Here is a 21755-nt window from a genome sequence, read left to right as displayed (position 1 = left end):
AGGAGTGGTGACCCCTCCTCTGTCCTTCCAGGCAGCTGCCAGACCCAGCTATTGAGGACCAGGGCAGGGAGTACGTGCAGCCCTTTCTGAGCAAGTACGCAGCTGTGTGTGTGCGCTGCCCAGGCTACGGCACCAGGTACGTGGGGCTGCTGGGATGCGTTCAGTCCTGTCCCATGAGGAGCCTGGCCTTTCCTGAACTCTGTGGATCCCAGAGCCTCTGCCCTGTCTAAAAGCAGGTGCTATTTCAGCGTGGGGGGTTGTGGGGCCAGCAGACACCACAGTTAATGTTAGCGTGAAATGCCTGCTGGCTCCCATGGGTCTGTAGGAATGGTTCCTGGGCTGTTCCCTGCTCCCTACACGGCCATGGGGGAGCTTGGCTGGCTACGGGCACTGTTAGGTCGGCAAATCCCTGTGGACCCAGAGGTCCCACCCCGGCACCAACCTTCACTTGCCCTATGTTCTTGGGCCTGTCACATTCCCTGTGTGACCAGGGTAGGGAATAGATGATCTTAGCCTGGGGACATCACCCAAGGGAAGGGCAACTACTGGGCTCAGCTGCAAGGAGAGAATTCATGGGAGGGAAGAGCTGTTGGCATGAATATCTCCTGTGCCAGCAAGTTCCTTCCCCGTTTCCCTTCCTCCTGGGCAGAGGAAGATTGGCTCTGTGTGTGTCTGGGAGTCCCAGCCCACCCATGTGGTTCTGTCCAGGGTAGCCCACGTGCTATACTTGGAGGTGCAGGGGAAGTACAGAAGAGGATGGGCGTCTGGTCCGGCCAGGATGCTCCAGGAGCGATGTTGCACACCTGGCCCACCTGACCTGTAGGCCAACCATAGCCTGTGCACAACCACATCTGCCTGGACTCAGTTTACACCAGGCCCCATGGGTACCAGCCTTCCTCCAGGCTGGAAGCTTGCTGTGACCATGATGGATAGGCCAAGCTCTTCGGGACCCACAGCCTCAAGGACTCAGGGACAGGGTGCTTGGGTGGTGGCAAGTACTGAGTGATGCCAGGGTGATGTCACATGTACCCTGAGTGCATGGTGATGTTGCGTGGATGCTTGGTGTTTGGGTTCGGGTTGGCCTGGGTCTTGCATCCTCCAGGAAATGATAGCTTCAAGCCCTCTAGCTGGGGTATCGGATGGTAGGCAGGGTCAGGGTGGTGTCAGTGCCCAGCACTGATGCTTCAGCGCCCAAGGGTTATAGGCCTGAATGGTGGCCTTTCCATTTGGCAGGCTTTTCCCTTGGCAAGTGGCGGGGCATCAATTTTTTCAAGCTTGTCCTCTGTCATAGACTTATTTCCTTATTTTCCTCCTCACGTGTACTCATGTGCGTGAGGCAGAGTGCCAGGTCTGCTCCCTGGCTGGATGTGTGGCTGCCGGGTCCGGCTGCAACTGGACCAGTCTTCAGCATGTGTGTGCCCAACCTGGGTGTCAGCCTGTGCTGGGACTGCTCAGGGACCCGGTGCCTGCCCTCTGTCAGAGGGAGACAGGTGCTGACTAAGTGAGGGATGGCCTTGGGGAGGGCTGGCAGGAGGAGAAAAGGTGCACTGAGCACTTGGGGAAGGGGGACAGGAGAGAGTTCCCGGTGACAGAGGCCTCATTTGGGGCTCTGACAGGCAGGCAGGAGGCTGAGGGCAGAGGGCTGAACATGGGCCCCTTGCTCTCTTTCAGAACCAACACGGTCATCCTCGTGGACGCGGACGGGCACGTGACCTTCACAGAGCGTAGCATGCTGGACAAGGACCCCTCCTGCTGGGAGACCAGCACCCACGAGTTCAAGCTGCAGAGCTAACCCTTCCCCCTGGCCGTGGCCACTGGGCTCCAGGAAGGCCCTGCCTTGAGGGCTAGTATGGATAGGAACCTTCCACAGCCACATGTACCGCCTGTGACTTGGCCAGCATTCCCAAGGACCAGGGCCCTCTGGTGTTTGTGTGACCTGTCTGTGTCCTCACGTCCAGCTCAGTGTCCACCGTCATGCCAATGGGAGTGACAGAGTCCCATGGGCCCAGGTGTGCTATGCATGTGGGAAGGCACCTGGGCCTACTCCTTGCCCAAGCACAGAGGCACACACTCAAGGTACACGCTTCTGTGCATACCTGTAGGTGCATGGGCACACATACACATGCATACACACATATGAGCAACAGAGAGGTACACACACACTCCAGGCATACACACACGTGCGTGCCAGACAGGCAGAGGTGTGCCTGTCACATCCACATGTACTTCTGGCGAGGGGGCCTTTGCTTTGACCAAAACAATAGGAGAAGACTGTTGTTTAAGAGCGGCTCCTTCTCTCCTGGGCGTAGTCCGCTTCTGGACAATCAGACTTGTTCTTAGAGAGAAGAGGCCCCATGTGGAAAGAGAAATGAGAACAACTCCAGAAAAACCGCTTTCATAACAGAAACACAGCCTGGTTGGTTGTCCGTTGTGCCCTGGGGGATCTCCTGTGTGCATGCGGTGGTCCTGTGGGGGAGGGGGCCAGTACTGCATGCACCAGGGGTCCTGTGTCTGCTGGGGCACCTTGCCAGGCTCTCAGGCACCTACTTGCCTGCCCATTGGGGGTCATGGGTCCTGAGCAGGCCCATCTCAGCAATGGGACACAGCCAACCCTTGCTATTTCCCTTCTCCTTGGGGAGTCAGACGTCATAGGAATCTGTCCTTGAACGTGAGACCTTGATAATAAAACTGTGAGGTGTGGTGAATCCGTGCATTCCAGGTCCTTGTGTGATGGGGGACAGCTGTGCAGGGGGTCAGTGGGGTGGTTTTTCTGGCCTGCGGGAACTTGTCAATATACTTTCCTCAGAAGGAGCCTCTTTCCACTTTCTTCTTTTGCTCATGGGTTCCTGAACACCATGATGGAAACCCGAGGGTCTGTTGGCCTGTCCATCCATCTGTCCTTGGGCAGAGGCTGGGGTTCGAGAGAGCCTGTGTGCATGGGACACTGTAGGTGCCAGATACAGGACCTCCTGAGCTGGGCTGAGGAACCAGGGACTTATCTGGGTGAAGAGGGACCTCCTGAGAGTGTAGTATGATCAAGCCTGCACTTGGGGTAGACTGTGGAGGCCAGGGGATGGTAGGAGGGAGTAGGTTTCAGGGCAAGAGGACAAGTGGAATCTGTCTTAACCTCAGGACCCTGGTTTTGGGCAAGCACTTGAGAATTCTCGTCCCTAGCCCTGGCTGAGCATCAAGTAGTCCCACACGTATCCAGTGCTGAGATCCAGGCTTCCGTTGCCTTTGCAGCTGACCCCCAACTTGGCCTTCTCAGAGCCAGTGAGAGCTCAGGGGATGGTGTGGACCTGCACTAGGCCCTACTGGCCTCCTCAACCCTTCCCTCTTTTCACCTCAAGTACCCCTCAGGGGCCCAATGCCCTTCTTGGCGCTCACTTTGAACTCAGAGGAAAAGTGCCTGAGCATGGTCAGGTTTGAACGGGGCCCCCAGCAGCACCACAGCCCATGCCTGCAGGCCCAGGGGCAAACTGGCCCCAAGTTCCATGCATGCTGGCCAAGCCATACTGAGCCAGGCTCCCAGCCTGGGCATGGCCAGGGCCCTTCATCTGCCTCAGTGGGCCATGCCACATCATGGATAGGTGCTCCATACCAGCACCCACCCTGGCCCAGCATGTCTGCCCTCATGGGGCACCACTGGGCTGGTGCCAAGCCATCTGAAGAGCTTTCCTAGTTGTTTGCCTCTACCCAGGGACAGAGCCTGCATGGGATTCTCCTGCCCTCGGCCTGCCCTGGGCTCCCCAAGGGCCTGAGCCCTCTGAATATAGGGCAGTTCAAGATGTAGTTCTACCGTTAAGGGTTGAGCTGTGTGCCCCATGAAAGGTCTGTTGGCGTCCTAGTGCCTGTGCCTCAGAACGTGACCTTATTAGGGTCTTTACAGAAGTAATCAAGATAGAATGAAGTCATTAGGGTGGGCCCTAATCCATTATGACTGATGTCTGTATAAAAAAGGGAAAATTTGGACACAGGGACAGAGATCCATGCAGGCAGAACTCCCTATAACGACTGGAGCTATGCTGCAACATGCTAAGAAACTACCAGAAGCTGAGAGAGACCTGGAACAGATCCTTCCCGGATGCCTTCCAAGGGAGCTTGGCCCTGCTGACACCTTGATCTCAGACTTCTTGCCTCCAGAACTGTGAGACAATAAATTGTGGTTTAAACCACATTTTTGGTACTTTGTTATGGCACTCTAGCAAACTAATAAAATTGTGACCTTCGCTCTACAGATGAGGAAACTGAAACTTGGGGAGATACCGTAATAGTATGTCAGTCCCCAGGCAGGTAGGGTGGCAGAGTCACGAGGCTAGGAAGGAGCAGGATGAGGACAAGGTGCATCTTGGGGTGTCTTCCCTTGGCCCATGGCCCTCCAACATTGGTCTCATCTCTTGCCCTGAACCACCGCCCCCCATCACCTCACTTATCTAGCCCTTGCCCCTGTCCCTACTCTTGGCCATGCTTTCTGCACAGCTCCTGCCCCAGGGCCTTTGCACTTGCTGTCCCTGCTGGTTGAAGAACTCTTCTCCCCATATATCTGAACCACACTCTCCCTCACATCCTGCAACTCTTTGGTAAAGTCTCTGGGAGGCATCCCATCTAAAGTTGCAGTCGGCCTTGCCTTGGTCCCTGCAAGGCCCCTGCTCTCTTTTCTAGAGTGGTTAGCACTGTAACATGCTGTGCATTTTGCTAGATTGTTTCTTGTGTGCCTCCCCGTCAGAATAAGAGCTTCAGGAAGGCAAGGCCTTTCCTCCCTTGCTTGTCACTGTATCCTCATGCTCAGGCCAGGTAGACATTTGAGCTAAGGATAGCAGTGCTGGCACTTCCTGAGCCCCCATTCATTTAGGCCTTGAGGTGAGACTGTTGTACAGTTAGAAGGGACCCTAGGAAACTGTCCCTTTGGAAGTTCTTTTGATATGCCACATGGAAAACCTGGACCTGACCTTGGCATAGCTTGGCATAGCTTGGCATAGCTAGTCCTCTCCGCTCATTACCAGATGTGTCAGATCCCTGAGTCCTCAGCATGGGTCCTCTTATCCCAGATGGATGAGGAATTCACTACCTCTTCAGACGCCCCTTCCCAGATGAGCCGCTTCTGCTCTCTGGCTCTGAATAGCCAGTTGAGGTGTGTTGGCATGGAGTCTGGAGGTGCTGAGCTGACCAATATGGAAGTCCAATCTGTGAGTAAACAAGACCAGCCCAGGAATGCAGCTTGGCCTTGGGGCTTGTCTTAGCAGGCCTGAGCTCTTGGCCTTCTACCTGCAGAGACACCCTCCCACCACCCTCCTCCTCCCCAACAACCCCTCCTCCCCCCACCTGGTCTTTGGTCTCATCTGCCAGCAGATAGCATCATCCAGGCCCTTTAGCCCATACCTGGCTCATGGATGAGCTGGGCTCAGGTGGAAACAGGAGCCCAGAGGGAAAAGTTTCCTCCCGCAGCTTGGTTTAGAGCTCTTGTAGGCGTCCATCTGATGATGGAGTCTAATGGGAACTGTGGGAAGCCGGCTGTACTGTGTCTGAGGTCTCAAGGCTGAGGCAACTCACCAAGCAAATGACAAAGTGTAGAGAGGTTGCTAAGGCTGGATGGTGGCATGCAAATGGTTCTGAGCTCTGACCAATGGGCCAATGCCAGCAGCTTGCTCAACCACAGGGAGGCTGGCCTCCCTTGACCAAGCCCAGGAGCCAGAGCCTCATGGGGCTTGGTCACATTTTTATTGTGAAGTACCTGGAAAGGGGGTAGGAAGGGAAAGATGGGCCTAGGTAGGCTTCTAGCTTCCTCACCTGCAATACACTCTTACACCACCTTTTTGTTTTGTTTTTCAACTTTATTTTTTAGTAATTTCTACACCAGACATGGGGTTTGAACTCACAACCCTGAGATCAAGGGTCTCATGCTCTTCTCACTGAGCCAGCCAGGTGCCCCTTTCCCTACCTTTTAAAATATTTTCATTTTGAAATGATTTCAACTTAACTAAAAACTTGAAAAAATAGAACAAAATATTCCAGTGTCCTTCACCCCAGTTCCCCAACTATTAACACCCTACCACTAGCTCTAGTAAAATGATTACGACCAGGAAATTAGCATTGATACAATACCACCAGCTGACTTACAGACTTTGAATTTTTTTGTTTTTAATTTTAGAGAAAGGTCAGGAGTGAGGGGCAGAGGGAGAGAAGAATCTTAAGCAGGCTCCACCCTTAAGCAGGATACACCTTGGGGTCATGACCTGAGCTGAAATCGAGAGTCGAATGCTCAACAGACTGAGCCACTCATGTGCCCCAAGATCTTATTTGAATTTTACTGGTTGTTCCACTTATATCCTTTCCTAAGTCAGGTTTCAATACAAGATCATGATCCCACATCACACTTTGTGTGTCTCCTGTAACTGAAGACAGCTCCTCAGTGTATCTTTGACTTGAATGATCTTGACATGTGAAAAGCACCTGCCAGTTTGTTTGTTTTTTTTTTTTTTTGTAGAATGTACCTCATTTGGGTTTGTGTGATCTTTCTTCATTCAGGTTTTGTCTTTGGGGTAAACATACCCACAAGTCATGCATGTCTTCAGGAGGCCCACAATATATGTCCCTTTGCTGGTGTTGATTTTTCTCTTTATTTTTATTGTTTTTTTTTTAAGTATACAATAGGAGGTACATTTTTTAAATGTTTTATTTATTTTTGAGAGAGAGAGAAAGAATATAAGTGGGAGAGGGGCAGAGAGAGAGGGAGGCGCAGAATCTGAGGCAGGCTCCAGGCTCTGAGCTATCAGCAGAGAGCCGAAACTCGGGCTTGAAACCACGAATGATGAATGAGATCATGACCTGAGCTGAGGTCCTGAGCTGAATGAAGTCGGACTTAACGGACTGAGCCACTCAGGCGCCCTTACGAGGTACAACGAGTACATCTTTAAAGTGTAAATTTTATAAGTGTGGATATGTATACATTTGCTGGTGATCTCTTTCAGTTGGTTAGGTGGTGTCTCCGATTTTTCTCCACTGCAGTTACTATTTTACCTTTGCATTAGTGTCTTGGGGAGAAACTTTGCCGCTCCCTAAAACAACAAAAAAGTCCGTGCCAATTCTCATAATTTTGCCTGCTATTTTTAGCATCCATGACTTTTGTCTGCAGCAGGTTTGTTCAGGCTGACAAAAGGGAGATGTTCTCTTTCTATTTATTCACCGGAATTTTGGTCAAAGGAAGAGCTGCCTCTTCATTTTACTCATACCCGCCCTTTTCTTAAGTTTCTGAAACGGTACTATAGCAAGTGAGGAAATGCCGGACAGTTTAGCATATGTCTTTTTTTTTCCTAATAATTATGTTTAATGCTTTTATTTGGAGACGAATAATGCCGGCGCATGTACGGTGTCGTAAGAGCGCCCTCTGCTCCCAGCGCTTCCCGCGTTATCCCGTTCCCGCCATCCTCTGCGCTCCCCCTTTCCCCGGCATTCCCTGCGCTTCCCGCGCTCGCCTATTCCCGGCATCCTCTGCGCTCTCCGTTCCCGGCGCTCCTCGCGGCCGCCGCCCTCCGCGCGGCAAGCCCCGCCCTGGCGGCGACCGTTAGCGCGGCCGCGGCCTGAAGGCCTGGTTCCGCCCACGCGGCCGCGCTATTGGGCAGCGCGCCGTGGCCGCGAGCGCTGCGCTCCGCCGATTGGCAGCCTCCGCAGCCCGCTCGGCGGTCCCCCCAATGCGGGGTGGCTGCGCGCAGGGATTGGCCGCGGGCCGCCAAGGCCCACCCTCTGCTCGCCCCGCGCGGCAGGCGGGTCCCGCCGACCGGAGAGAGCTTGGGCGGCCCTTCTAGATGGCGGTAGCGGTGGCAGTAGCGGCCAGGCCGTGAGGGTTTCCCTGCTTTGGTCGGGCTGCGGGCAGCTCGGGCAGGCCGCGGGCAGCTCGGGCAGGCCGCGGGTGCTGGAGGTAGGTGCGGGGCGCGAGGGGCGCCCCGCGGGTCGGGGCGGGCTCTGCGGCCTGCGCGAGGGCGCGCCCTTCCCCTCCCTTCTTCCCCGGCGGAGGGCTAAGGGCCCCGGGCAGCGAGGCGAGGCGGGGCCGGGCGGGAGGGCGCGAGGCGGGGCAGCCACGCGGAGTCCCGGCCTTTGTGAAGCATCATGGCCGCGGGCCTCAGAACGCGGGGCGGAGGTCCTGCCGTCGGGGGACTTCGTGGGGGGGGGCGGGCCCCAGGCCCAGGTGGCGCAGACGCCGGTCGCTCTCCCGCCCGGGTAAACAGCCCAAGTGTAAAGAGGCCCCTTGCCCTGTGGGCCCGAAGCTGTAGCGTCGCTTTCAGGCGGGAAAGGTATGAACACGAGTAAATGTTCGCCCAGGACCCTGCCGGGATAATAGTTTGGGAAATCTGAGAAGTCGCCCAAGTCTTCTTCTCCAAATGCTCATGGATTGAGTGTCACGTAGATAAGCGGATTGTGGTTTTGTTGTTAACAATGGTCGTGGTAAAAATAAACGGAACGGGGCAACCTGTTGATAGTGATACCTGTCAAGTATCATTCGATGGACTTGGGTTGCTCATGGTAGGAATTTGGTTTGCTGTTCTGCATGCTTGCATGTTCCTTGTTACCTGATGCACGGCAGTCCAGGCTAGGGCTGGTGACTGTGTGAGGCCAACCACCAGGTGGAGACCCTCTGTTTCCTGGCCGCAGACTGGACTCCCAGTCACGGGGCTTCCAGCAGACTGGCCCAAACCCTGCCGCAGGCTGTCACTCACCAAAGAGAGTGAATGGCCAGTCAGCGGTGCGCCTGTGAGTACAGGATGTGAGGTCTGTTGGAGGATGACAAAAGGAATGGATGAGGTCATACTGCTGCTGGGTTGGGCGGGAGGCTGCAGTGTGAGAGGCTTGACCGTAAGGCAGCAGCCCCAGCATTGGACATCGCAGCTGCTGCCACGATGCCAACCCAGCAAGTGGACTTCAGTGAAGGGTGCTGTCCAAGCCTGTTGGTTTTACCCCATGTACCAGGGATCCAGGGGCACCTGCTGCGAGTCTTCTGATGGCTCACAGCCCACTTGGCAAGCAAGGTTTGCGTCCATGGGTTCAGTCAGCTGAAGCAATAGTGAGGCCGACGGCGGGAGTTACTCTTTGAGCCCTTTTACGGCCAGGCACTCTGTAGGGCACTTCCTGGGGGTGGTTTTATAACCTGGCCGTGACCTTGGGGGTGGGAAGCCTGAATCTTTGCCTCCTCTTAGTCCTGCATAGTAGCTGCCCTTCCCCCTCTGGTGGTCTCATCCAGGTTCCTGGCTTTAATGACCGCTCCTTGACATCTCCCATTGCCTTCTCCAGTCCAGGCCTCCCTTCTGAGCGGCTGCCTCTTTCACATCTCCATGTGTTACTTTGATGTCAAGTAGCCATGTCCAAAATCAAACACTGATCTTCACCCACCCCCCACAACATTTCTTATGCTGCCATCACCTTCTCAACGCACGACAGCTCTGTTCTTGAGTTTAGAGTCACCTGGATTCCTCTCTTAGGCATCCGTACAACACTCAGGACCATTTCTTACCGCCTCCAGCTTATCATGCTACTCTGAACTGCCTGGTGAGCCTCTTAATTCTTCTCTTTGCTCTCACTCTTGCTCTTTTCTCACCCATGGTAGTTTTTCTGGACACAGAATGGTAGTTTTAAACCCTAAGATAGTGTAAAAACAAGGAGGTGAGATGGGGAGCCAGCTAGCCTGGGTGGTAAAGCAGCTTCATTGCTTTCTAGCTGTGTGACCTTGAGCAAGTTGCTTAAGCTTTCTGTCTTTAACCTCTCTCAGTGCTTTGTGAGAATGCCTACCACTCTTAGAACAGGGCCTGGCTGAGGGTCGACTGCCACTGCTGTCCTTGGGTCATGTGACCTCACTGCTTGGCCCCTCCTGTCCAGTGGCCCATCTCTCAAGATAAGGGCTGCAGTTCTTTTCTCACTCCTCCTCAGCACACTGCTTTTACCTACTGCACTACACTTCTGCTCCAGGGCCTTTGTTCTTCTCTGTTACCTGGAATGTTCCCTCCTTCCACCGGCCTAGCTCACTCTCTTCTGCAGCCTGGCAGAAGAGAATCTGGCCGTGTAGCCTTCACTGTTTGCCCTTTCTGAAGCTGCTTCCCCTCCCCCAACTCCTTGCTTTGTTTTCTCTTGAATACTTCTCCACTTTTCTTAGTTGTTTGTCCATCTCTCCTGCTAAAACGTGAGCTCTGTGGGGCAGAGATTTTGTCTGTTTTGTGTCCTTAAGCGTCTAGAATGGTACATGTGCCATATGGAAAGCATTCAGCAAACACTTGTTGAGTGAGTAGAACAAGCTTACAGGGGAAAGTAAGGAGCTTGCCCAGGACTGCCCCACTGTGAGCTCTGAACCTTGAGCTGCTGCCCCCCTGGGGCTGGGCAGGCTTTCCTGATCTCCCAGGGGGAAAAGAATAGTCTCTTTTCTCTACAGCTCTCTGTCCCTACCCTCTGTACCTCTTCCAGGGTTCCCTGCATTATTGTCATTATCATCTTTGCTTTGTGCTTTGATCCTGGCAGCTGCTTGGCCTTTTAACATGGTGGCAGGTGTCCTCATCCTGTATCACCCATACCACCCGTTGTTTTCAACCTCCCGTCCCCCCACCATTTTCAGCCCCCAGAATCACGGATTGGTTTTTGTTAAATTCTCTGCAGACCTACCAGAGGCTGAGGGGTTTGGTCTTGGTCTTTATCTGTGCTCTGTAGTACTGAACATGCTGACCTGTCTGTCCTTCTCTGAAATGATCTTTGTTGGTTGCCGGGAGACTGGCCTTATTCCACTTGGTGCTGCTCGTGCCTGTTCGGTTGCAGCCACCTTAGTGTTTACCGCAGTTCTGAGCCTTGTTATCTGCATGCTCTATTCCTTTGATCTTTAGCACCTTTGATAGATACACCTTTGGGCGGAAGTATCGTGTTAAATTCCCATTGAATTCAGAAATGTAAGGACATCTTAGAATCTGGGAAACAGAATGAAAGCTTAGTGGTCACAGCCCTTCCAACTGCATCTAGGTGGTAGGGACCTTGTTTCTTGTTCGTGATAGTACACCCCTTAGAGTAGATGGCCAGTGAATACTGATTGAATGAATTAATTAAATCTAAACAAATCTCTGGTTTTTACGTTGCATCTCCTTGAAAGTACAACCACCATGCTCTACTCCTTCACTGTAAAGTTCTTAAGTGTGTGATGTCTGCAGTCTTCTGTTCTATCTGTGCAGTCAGTCAAGCTGCCCTGGGTGGGCATGGGCATGCATGTGCATATCAGCACCCATGTGCATGGCATGTTCATGCGTGTGTGTGTCAGCATGGTGTGGGAGTGTGTGCGTACACATTTGCGTCTGCACGTGCTTCTGCTTTGATGCCTGGCCCTCCCGTGGACCTCTGGGTTTTTGGATTGTCCCACTGACCTGCCTTTTCATGTCATCCCTTTTGTTGTCCTTTCTGAAGGGAAGCTTCCCAGAGAGGCATCCTCAACCTTCTTCTTGGTCTGTGTTGCTTCTCTGGGCAGCCTCTCTCCTGCGATTTTGGCGACTACCAGCTCGCTGATGTGTTCTGGACTTCTGTTTCTGGGCCAGTCACAGCTCCAGGGCTGTGGCCTCAGCACCTGTTGGACAGGTCTGCCTGGAGGCTCCATCCATTCTCCTCTGCAGGCTTCTGCCCGAATACTGGAACACATGGGCACCTCCAGGGGAGAAGCCTCATTCACCTTCAGTTCCCTCTTGTCTCTGCTCTCCACCTCTGCCCGGTCAGCAGTGTGGTCAGTTCTGTGTCTTCACTGTTCTTGAGGGCTCCAGCCCTGTCAGCAGAGTCTCTTTCACACTTCTGTCCTCTGGTTTGGAGGACTGCCCTCTATGCCTTGGGCATAGGCACTGGGCCTGGCATAGCTGTCAGTCCCCATTTTTAAATAGGGACTGAGTTGTGGTATGCGAATCACTTGACCCTTGGTGGCTCCTTATTGCCCCCAGGATGGAGCCAGGCTCCAGATGGCACCCAGGACTTCCTGTGCCTTGGCTCCAGCTGTCTCCTGAGGCTCCCCTGACCGACCCTGGCCAGGTTCCCTTCCCCACAGCCACCACCCCCTCCTCTACCGGGAACAGAACCACGCCACCTCTGGCGACCTCAGCACGCTGCATCACTGTCCCAGTCCACGTGCCACCTTGTGGGCCCAGGAGAGCCCTGGGGTCCCTGGGTAGCAGAGCGCCTGGCCGTATTTCTGAGGCCCTAGTGCCGCAGAGTTGAGCTGAGGGTCTCGCACTCGCCCTCTGACTGACCCAGCCCTAGCAGGTGAGTGGATCCATGTCACTCTGATGGCCAGAGGGAGGCCACACACCTTATATGTGTTCTGGAAAGGGCAGCCTTGCACCGCGAGCTTGCTTACCTAATAAACTGAGTTAGGGGAATGCTGCGGTGAAGCTTAGCCTAGTTTTTTAAAATCTTTTTTGAGTGGTAAGGTAATACTGTTTTTGTGCTTCTGAAGTAGGAATTACAGTGGATAATTAATATATTTAATTTTGGAGTTAAATTGTAATTCAGGTTTTGAAGGGAAAACATGGAGCTAGTTTGTTTTGAAGCCTAGAAGATTCTCTAAGGCAGTAGTATTTTAAGTTCTTTACTACACTGTTAATAGCACTTGACTCTCAGTACCAGGGAAGCAGGAGATTTCTGTCATTTTGTGACGATGTTTTTAAATCTCTTTGCAGGTGGAAGAAGAAAGGTGCCACTTTGGCATGAAGACAGACTCGCTTAGTCGTCAGTCATTTAAGCTGAGTGCATTGTGATTTCCAATAATTGAGGCAGTGGTTCTAAAAGCTGTCTACATTAATGAAAAGAGCAATGTGGCCAGCTTGACTAAGCCGCCAGCGTGTGCAGCGCGGGCAGGACGGCACCCGGGTCTCAACGGACTTGTGCATGTTAGCTGTATAGATTTATGTAAGGTTTTTTAAAACTCTGGTCTTTTAAATTAGTCTTAACCACTTTTACTATGGAGACATATGAGAGTCCCTCTCCTCTCCCGCGTGAGCCCGCAGGAGAAGCAGTGATGGAGAACCGAGCTTGCCCCCTCCAAGCGCTGCCCCGTGAACAGTCTCCACCACCTCCCCTGCAAACGTCCAGTGATGCAGAGGTAATGGACGTTGGCTCTGGTGGTGATGGACAGGCCGAATCCCCTGCTGAGGACCCGCTCAACTTCTACGGAGCTTCTCTTCTCTCCAAAGGATCCTTCTCTAAGGCCCGCCTCCTCATAGACCCGAACTGTAGTGGCCACAGCCCACGCACCGCCCGGCACGCACCTGCGGTCCGGAAGTTCTCCCCTGACCTTAAGTTGCTTAAGGATGTAAAGATTAGCGTGAGCTTTACCGAGAGCTGCAGGAGTAAGGACAGGAAGGTGCTGTACACAGGAGTGGAGCGCGACGCTCGCGCAGAGTGCGGTCTGGCCCTTAGCCCTGTCAGTGGAGACGTGCATGCTTGTCCCTTTGGCGGGAGTGTTGGGAACGGGGTAGGCGTAGGGGGTGAGAGTGCTGATAAGAAGGATGAGGAGAATGAGCTGGATCAGGAAAAGAGAGTGGAGTACGCAGTGCTCGATGAGTTAGAAGATTTTACTGACAATTTGGAGCTAGATGAAGAAGGAGCAGGCGGGTTCACGGCTAAAGCAATCGTGCAGAGAGACAGAGTGGATGAAGAGGCCTTGAACTTCTCCTATGAGGTATGTCGGCAACCCCTCCTTTGGAGCACTCTTAGCAAAACCCAAAGAGAGGTGTTGGGAACCACAGCATCTTTTGAAAGCTGATGTTACAGAGGAAAAAAAAACCCACCTGAGGTGGAATGACGTTAATGTGGAAAAGAAAAAGCTGTAAGAAGCCCAGGTTTTTAAGTTTTCCAAAGAAAGGTTTGGCTGAGCAGTCGACCTTGTACTCTTTATGCAGTCTGAATTGGAAGGTGCTGCTGAGAAGCACTTCTTGGTGGGGTGTGCACCTATACCAAGCGTCAAGCATGTTGTTGGTTGCAGTTGTCAGTTTTATTCTGTTTGTTTTTCAGATGATCACACTACATAAAGGCATACCTAGGCCCCACTTGAGAGTGCCTCATTTCTGTGTCTGTTCTCACTAATGCTGTTAAATTTGCCTACGGTACAGGAACGCGGGCTCCGGGGGCCATGGTGTCTGAACAGCATGTTTTGCAGGATGATTTTGACAACGATGTTGATGCTCTGCTGGAAGAGGGCCTTTGTGCTCCCAAAAAGAGGCGAATGGAAGAGAAATACGGAGGAGACAGTGACCATCCGTCTGATGGAGAGACGAGTGTGCAGCCAATGATGACCAAGATTAAAACCGTGCTAAAAAGTAAGTCAGCCAAAGTAGTGTGTTTGTGGGACGGCAGAAGTGCAGGTTTGAGAGCCCTCGGGTGTCAGGTGGTGGTCTGAGCAGTGGGCACATGTTTGAAGGAGGACCGTCACATCTGATGAAGGGGAAGCAGACAAGACACAAGGATGTCACAGATGTGTGACGACCCAGGTTGAGGTGACTGCTGTGGCTACACACCACAGAGCAGCTGGTGTTGTGGAGAGGAACGGGGAGGGCACTTCTGATGGGGTAAGGAGGAGGGAATGTTGTATGCTGGGAGATGACAAGATGGGCAACTAGAGGGGTGTGGAGGCTGAGGCCAGAGGAAGGTGTAGCACCATGGCAGGTGGTGGTCGCAGTCTGGGTTCTGGATTCAGTAGAGACAGAGGTATTCCAAAGCTGCACTTGGTTTTGGGGGCGGTGGGGGGAGTTGGAAGGCACCCAGAGTCATGCCCGTGTTGCTGCTTTGCCAGTGTGGTACAGGTCTGAGAGAAGTCAGTGTCAGTTTCTAGCTTTTCTGGCCTGGAGGTCCCTGTGAGTGTCTAGGTGGAGATTAGGTGGTGGAAAGGGGCTGAACAGATGTGTGGGGACTTGGGCACACAGTTCAGTTGAGACCTTAGGCTGGGGGCCCGGGTGCAGAAAGTGGCCTGGCGTGATGGGAGGAAATCGAGGAGCAGGTGGTGTCCTGTCTCCCACTGCAGAGTGGACACGTCCGCAGGGCTGGGTCCTGCATGTGTCTGCCCAGGTTAGCTAGTGGTTGGAACAGGATGAGTGCTGGGTTTATCAGCTGTAGACAGGGGTACGCCTGGGGTCTCAGTTTCTGGGTAGAACAGGTGTTGGGGCAGTCTTTACTTCAGTGCCTCCAGAGATTTGCTTTGTACTCTTTCTGTGGTTTCAGCGATCTGAGCAGACAAAGCCCTGTCCATCTTGAGCGGCCCACAGGTTCACAATATGCTTGGCCATGAGTGCAGGCATGCTACTCGGCCTGCCTGTACGAGGCACTCCTGTGCATTTCTTTATGCAGCCTTCTCCACCTCACCTACCTGGCAGCCTGCCCCACAGTGCAGCCTCCCAGGAGCTGCAGCATGGGCTTCATGCTCATAGGCTGCTTGTGAGCTGCATGTGAGCTCTTCAGATAGCTGAGCCAACTTTATGACTGCTAGTTATTACCTGCCAGTATTGCTATGTTCTGGTATCAGGCCAGGAGTTAGCACTGCTGGGTGGGGACCTGGCACTGGGATACCACTCCCTTTTCCATGAGCATCCCTGATGCCATTCATTGTGTGTATATTTTTTAGATTTTATTTGCTTTTTTCCTTATGTTTCTAAATTTCTTACTTGATCCCAGTACCTGCAAGATAATTAATTTTCAGTTAAATCTTTGTGCTTTTCCCAAGAACCAGGCCTGTCAGTGGCAGGTGTCAAATGAGAACAAGTCTTGAGTCTTTTTCTATGACTGCATGTAAAGCAAGAATTGATTTAGAAATTTGTGGATTATAAGTCGTGTTTCACATGCTAGTGAGAGCATGCAGCTCAGATACAATGAAGGCATGTGTTACTCAGTCACAGGGAGCAGTGATCAGCAGACATGCAATTTATTAGCAAAACTAACCCAACCTCTGGGATGCCTCTGGCCACAGCCAAGACAGGCAGTGAGGAATTAATGCCCTTGATGCCCATAGCTATGCAGGCAGCGGCTAAGGCTAGGGCTTGTGTCTTCTAGAACCTCATCCTGGGCTCCTTCATGCACCACATGCTGTTCTAGGCCCAAGAGGATGGCAGTGAACAAGGTGGACAGCTTCCTGTGTTGACTAAGAGTCTTTGGGCTAGAGCTAGATAAATAAGCACAACAGTTGAAAGCAGAGTTTCGTGCATGGGAGGTGCTGAGCAGCAGAAGGGGCTGGGACAGGTTGTCTGAGGAGGGCGGGGTAGTCCCCTACTCTCCTAGTTCTTAGAGGTGTTTTTTCAACACTTGGTTGACTTTACTGTTCTCATCTGCCTTGTATCGTGATTTTGAAGACCTCTCTAAACTCCGAGTGTTTTTGAAGTGATTGTGGGATGCTCTTGTCTTCATATAGGTCGTGGCCGTCCTCCTACGGAACCGTTGCCTGATGGATGGATCATGACATTTCATAACTCTGGAGTCCCCGTGTACTTACACAGAGAGTCTCGGGTGGTCACCTGGTCCAGGCCGTACTTCCTGGGAACGGGAAGCATACGGGTAGGGGATGCATCAGTCATGAATTTAGGCTTGTAAGTTTGCAGACCGAACACACATACGTTGCACTTGCATCGTAGCCAAGCAGAGGCAGGTTGAAGGCATCGGATGTTCAGACTTTCAGGTTCATCCTTGTAATCTGTGTTGCAATTTCACTCTCCGCAGAAACATGATCCTCCTTTGAGTAGCATTCCCTGTCTGCATTATAAGAAAATGAAGGACAATGAAGAAAGAGAGCAAAGCAGTGAGCTTGCCCCCAGTGGGGAAGTATCCCCTGTCAAGCCCCTAAGCCGATCTGCGGAGCTTGAGTTCCCTCTGGAAGAGCCGGACTCCATGGGAGCTGACTCAGGGCCCCCGGATGAGAAGGACCCGCTGGGAGCTGAGGCTGCCCCTGGGGCCCTGGGGCAGGTGAAGGCAAAGGTCGAGGTGTGCAAAGATGAATCAGTTGGTAAGTTTCTGGGGTGAACATCCTTGCTGGTAGGGACCCATCTGCCAGGGATGTGGCTGCATTCCACACCTTCTCTGTGGTCACATTCCTCCTGCTGAAGTCTACCTGTTCCTGGTTATGTCTGTGAGGAAGGGACTTCTGGGGACCTCTGGCCACTCTTACATGGCTAGAAAGGCCTTGTCTCCCTGATCTTAGAACCTGCCTGGGTCTGTAGGCCCCACATGGCCAGTGCTGCTATGGAGGTAGCTATAGTCAGTGCAGATCGGCCTTTTTTCTCAGGTAACTTGTGACCGTTCCTGAAATCCTGGTTTTTCAGCAGGATGTGCTCTCCTGGTATTGTTGATTTATCTTGATGCGTTTGGAGTGAACCTCCTCAATCCGTGGACTTAGCAATGGGAGGTAGCCACTATTCTGAGGACATTTCCTGCTTCAATCCCACAATTGTTTGCGGTGCTGGTGTTTCTCTTCTCTGTTTTGTGTCTTTTAGCTTAGGAGTCCCTATTCAAGTCTTAGTTTGTCTCTATAGTGGTGGCAAACCCGTCTCAGCCCACCTGCTGGATCTCTTTTGAAAGAGGACTTTGTATTTTTGAGGATTTTTGGTAATTGCTGTTTGGATATTGTCAGTATTGCTGCCCAGCCTGTCTTGTAATTCTTATGTGTGAGGAGCCTAGAAGAGTTGGGGTAGGGGAAACACCACTGCTGAGGAGTGGGAGGGTGCCTCAGAGAGAGGCAGTCTCTATGGAGAGAGGCATTTGGGGAAGGGCAGAATGTGTCACTGTCCCCCAGCTTCCCCAGTAGACAGACTGCCGTCTCCCCACACCTGCCTGCCTGTTGCCTCCCTCCCTATCCATGTCAGCCTTCCCTATCTGTCAGTGTGTTGGGGCTTTTCTCAGGACTTGTCTGGAAGGGAGCTCTTGCTTTCAGGCTTTATTGTAGAGATTTATTTCTTTATACTATCTTTTAGGCACACATAACACCTGAATATGTTCCTCTTTTTCAGAAAACATCATCTTTTCATTTCTGACTTCACTCCCACAGGAGAGGTTGACCACTTCATTTGTACTTGTTTGCAGACTGACTTCCCTACATTCACATGTAAAGAATTATGTGGTTTTGGTACATAATTAAGTGGGTGCAGGTACAGTGTTTCACAGCTGTGTGTTTTAACCATATGTTCTTCGGTCTTCACACACTGGACTACTCCCTCTGCTTCCACCAGTGCTGCTCTTAGGGCTGGCCGTGAGCCACGACACTCCCTTGCCTCAGGGTTTACACTTGAGTAAAAAACAAGTTAGGCTTATGTGACCCTCTAGGATGTCCTGGGAGAGAGGGGTAGTGGGTGCAGCAGTAAAAGTAGGAGGTCCTGGGAACTTCACTGAGTGGGGGAGGGGGTGGTGATGAACAGTGGGAATGGGCTATGGACTATGTGGGGCTAGGCATGATGGGTGCCAAGGCCCAGGCTGCGTGCATGTGTTGCTGAGTGTGGTTGGGGCCAGGTGCGGGAGGGGAAGGCGCAAGGTGTGCAGTTGGTGCATAGCGCTTTGGCTGCCATGGTACCTGTTTTGATACAAGGAGAAAAGGCTTGAAGGCCATCTGGTTTTTTGTTTGTTTTTAAAATTCTTTCTCTTTTTCTTATTCTTGTTCCAAATAAACTAAAAGAGCATCCCAGAAGTTTGTAACTTGAGTTATTTGAGCTGGCAGAGTGAAGAGACCAGATTCTTTGCTTTCTTTGCTCTTTGAAAGGAAAGGGGAAAGGAAAATGGGGATGGCATGGTGGGACCTGTTTGTTTGATGGGCAGCCTGTCGCTGCCCTACTCGATGGGCAGAGAAAACATGATTCTTAGGTTGGAAATTAGCTATTTTGTTCTCTGGTACATCTTCACAGATCTTGAGGAATTTCGAAACTACCTGGAAAAGCGTTTTGACTTTGAGCAAGTCACTGTGAAGAAATTCAGGACGTGGGCCGAGCGGCGGCAGTTTAACCGAGAAATGAAACGGAAACAGGCCGAGTCTGAGAGGCCCATCTTGCCAGCCAATCAGAAGCTCATCACTCTGTCTGTGCAGGATGCACCCACAAAGAAAGGTGAGTTGGGGCTTGTAAATTTTATCATTGGCAGATTGATTATACTGTTGTTTTTCACTTGATGATCTTAGAACGTATGCTTTGTGCGTGAGTTGCGTTTACTTCAAAGCTTCTGTTTACCCTGTGAGTGCAGAGGTACACTGTGTTCATGGTGGTAAGCCCCTAATTCAGTTAGTCGCTAACTTGGTGGTGCCAGGTCCCAAGTGCTAGCTTGCGGCAGGTCCTCACGCTCTTGCTGAGATAGGCCTTCTTGTCACAGAGTTTGTCATTAACCCCAACGGGAAGTCCGAGGTCTGCATCCTGCACGAGTACATGCAGCGTGTTCTCAAGGTCCGCCCTGTTTATAATTTCTTTGAATGTGGTAAGTTTGACCTCCCCCCATCTGAGCCCTGAAGAATCCTATACCTTGTTGGGGTCATGGCTGGGAGGCGGGAACTGACCATTAACCCCACTCTGCTGGGATAGAAGTGAAAAGGCAGGGCAGGGAGAAGCGGGCTGTAGGTGGGCGGGTTGTTTTTACAGCACTGTGCCCTTTCTGAGGGCCAGGGCCTCTGCTTCCCCTTCCATTATTCATGCTTACCCCACCCCCACCTTCCATTCATTCCTTGCCCCAAGGAAAGCCTCCCTTGCTGTGTCTCCACCTGCCCCAGGTGGATGAAGTAGCCTCGGGGCTGCACTTCCCACTGGCTGTCTTCTTTGGCCATTCTCATCACACCTTTGTGAAAACCAATTTGTCTTTCCCTTGGAAGCCTGAACTCAGGAGTCACTCATTATTTTTCATGTCATTTCTTTGACTTACTGCATCTGTGTGTGTCTGCTGCTCACAGTTCTCTGTCCATCTTTCGCAGACATTGATTCCCTATCCCAGCTTGGCCTCTGGCCTCCTGTTTCCCCTCCAGCTTGTGAACCCGTCGTCTCCCATCTCCCACAATTTTCCTGGCATGCTCTTTGCCTGTTGGCCAACCCTCGGCCCCATCTCCATGCCTCAGGGAGCCCCTGTCTCTGCCCTCCAGCAGTAGCCCTGACCTTGTCTGTTGGTGCCAGCAGATTGTATGTGTGCGTGCATGCACGCTTTTAATGTCTTGGCGAGTATTTTTAAAACAGTAATTTTAATTTTAAGAGAACCCAAGTGAGCCTTTTGGTGCCTCGGTGACCATTGATGGTGTGACGTATGGATCTGGAACTGCAAGCAGCAAAAAACTTGCGAAGAATAAAGCTGGTAATGTGCTTGTTTGGGTGTCAGAGACCCGTGGTGCTTACAGTGTCTGCCTCTCCCCTTGGCTGGGGAGGGCTGGGAGTGGGGCAGATCCATTTTATTTAGGTAATCATCTACCTTGGCTTTTTAAAACTATCTGCTCTTTGGAAAAGACTCAAGTAGAGGAAGTAAAGTGTGAGAAATAAAGTAGAAAGTGCAACCCTTCTCTGCTTGGTGGAGGCTGGGCCAGAATCTCCCACCCTTGTCCCCACCACTCACAGAGCTGACTAGGCTGTGCCTACCGTGCATGCTAGAGAGGGTTTGTATTTATTTAAACGGAGCAAAATGTGGGCATGCTAGGAGATTGCAAACAGTTGGATACATAGGCCGTCAGCAGTCTCCTTGAGTGGTTTTGACATGCGTGAGGACAATTTCCTGTGTCCTTTAAACTGCCATTCTCTGAACATAGCCTGTCAGATCCCTGAGAAGGCCTATGTTTCTGGTTAAAATGGAAGCCATTCTGCCTCACCATTAGGATTACTTGACCTCTTGAGAGTAGAGCACATTGCAGGGTGCGTGTTGGGTGTACCCAGGCCTTGGCGCCCACAGTTTCATTCATGATGTTTCTACCTCTGTTGTGTCTTCCAAAGCAGCTCTGTCTGCCCTGTACAAAGCATGAAGCATATCAGTTTATTCACATTCTTACCAGGTCTCAGGGGTGGTGAAAATGCTTTTGCTCATGTGACTCAGAGTTTCCTTTGGAGTTGCTGTCTTTTGTGATGTATGCTGAGGATGATTGGGAGAATACATTACTTTTTGTCCTTTCCTCACTGGGCTCATGGGCTCAATGGGTCCTCCCTGAAGGCCTGCTGTCCATTTTCGAGAGATACTGCCCAAAGCTCTTTTCAGCTCAGACAGGTGCTGCCAAGGTCATGGGGCAGATAACTCACATAGTGGGCCCCCCTGTGGGAGTGGAAACGTCCTGGTAGTGGGGCTCTGCTCTCCCCATGTGCGAGGATCCACTTCCTCTGCCCAGACCCCAGCTGCCCTCTAGATACTTCATTCGGATGTCTTGCTAGCACCTACAACGCTACAGGGTCAGACTTTTGCCCCTTCCCTATTCTGCAGCACCCCCAACTCCCCCACCTCAGTGGTGAGTGGCAGCCCTGCTCACTCAGAAACCTGTACTCGGCATCATCGGGCCATCCTTCTGCTCCATCCTGCAGATACTTTCTCCAATGTATCCGTCCAGTCTCTCTGCTTTTCCCTGCTGCACTCATAGCAGCCTGTTCAGTCCTCAGACCTCACTCCTTGGCTTGAGTCCTGCTAAGCCATTTGCCTCCACAGCACCACCATGATTTCTCTGAAGCATAGATCTCTCCTGCCTGGCCTGCTACGAGTACCTCAGGGCAAGAGTGCACACAGCTCGGTGTGGCTTACAAGGCTGCCCACAGTCTTAGTGCTTGCCCCATGGCCTCCTTTGCTTAGGATGTGCACCT

General features: G+C 52.1%; 2 protein-coding genes across 9 annotated transcripts in view; both read left to right on the top strand.

Moving 5' to 3' along the window:
• Window positions 1-2705, top strand: part of TANGO2 (transport and golgi organization 2 homolog) — a 36826-nt gene extending 34121 nt beyond the window's left edge. For all 7 annotated transcript variants that reach the window (XM_039242880.1, XM_039242881.1, XM_039242882.1 and 4 more), the window contains 2 exons: window positions 32-136; window positions 1672-2705. In XM_039242880.1, the coding sequence (XP_039098811.1) occupies window positions 32-136; window positions 1672-1792 (226 nt within the window). In that variant the 3' untranslated portion in view covers window positions 1793-2705. The remainder of the gene's footprint in view (window positions 1-31; window positions 137-1671) is intronic.
• A 5027-nt stretch (window positions 2706-7732) lies between these two features.
• DGCR8 (DGCR8 microprocessor complex subunit) overlaps window positions 7733-21755 on the top strand; it is a 36154-nt gene continuing 22131 nt past the window's right edge. Inside the window, exons 1-9 of one of the 2 annotated variants that reach the window (XM_039242885.1) lie at window positions 7733-7915; window positions 12675-12903; window positions 13002-13675; window positions 14153-14312; window positions 16391-16533; window positions 16696-16978; window positions 18864-19061; window positions 19321-19422; window positions 20182-20280. In XM_039242885.1, coding sequence (XP_039098816.1) covers window positions 13013-13675; window positions 14153-14312; window positions 16391-16533; window positions 16696-16978; window positions 18864-19061; window positions 19321-19422; window positions 20182-20280 — 1648 coding nt within the window. In that variant the 5' untranslated portion in view covers window positions 7733-7915; window positions 12675-12903; window positions 13002-13012. Of the gene's footprint in view, window positions 7916-12674; window positions 13676-14152; window positions 14313-16390; window positions 16534-16695; window positions 16979-18863; window positions 19062-19320; window positions 19423-20181; window positions 20281-21755 lie in introns of both variants that reach the window. The other variant, XM_039242884.1, reaches the window with a different exon arrangement.

Source organism: Hyaena hyaena, unplaced genomic scaffold, assembly GCF_003009895.1.
Source record: "Hyaena hyaena isolate Hyena2069 unplaced genomic scaffold, ASM300989v1 scaffold_219, whole genome shotgun sequence".
Classification (NCBI taxonomy): Eukaryota; Metazoa; Chordata; class Mammalia; order Carnivora; family Hyaenidae; genus Hyaena; species Hyaena hyaena.
The sequence above is the reverse complement of the archived record's forward strand: the minus strand, read 5'-3'. Positions and strand labels throughout refer to the sequence as shown.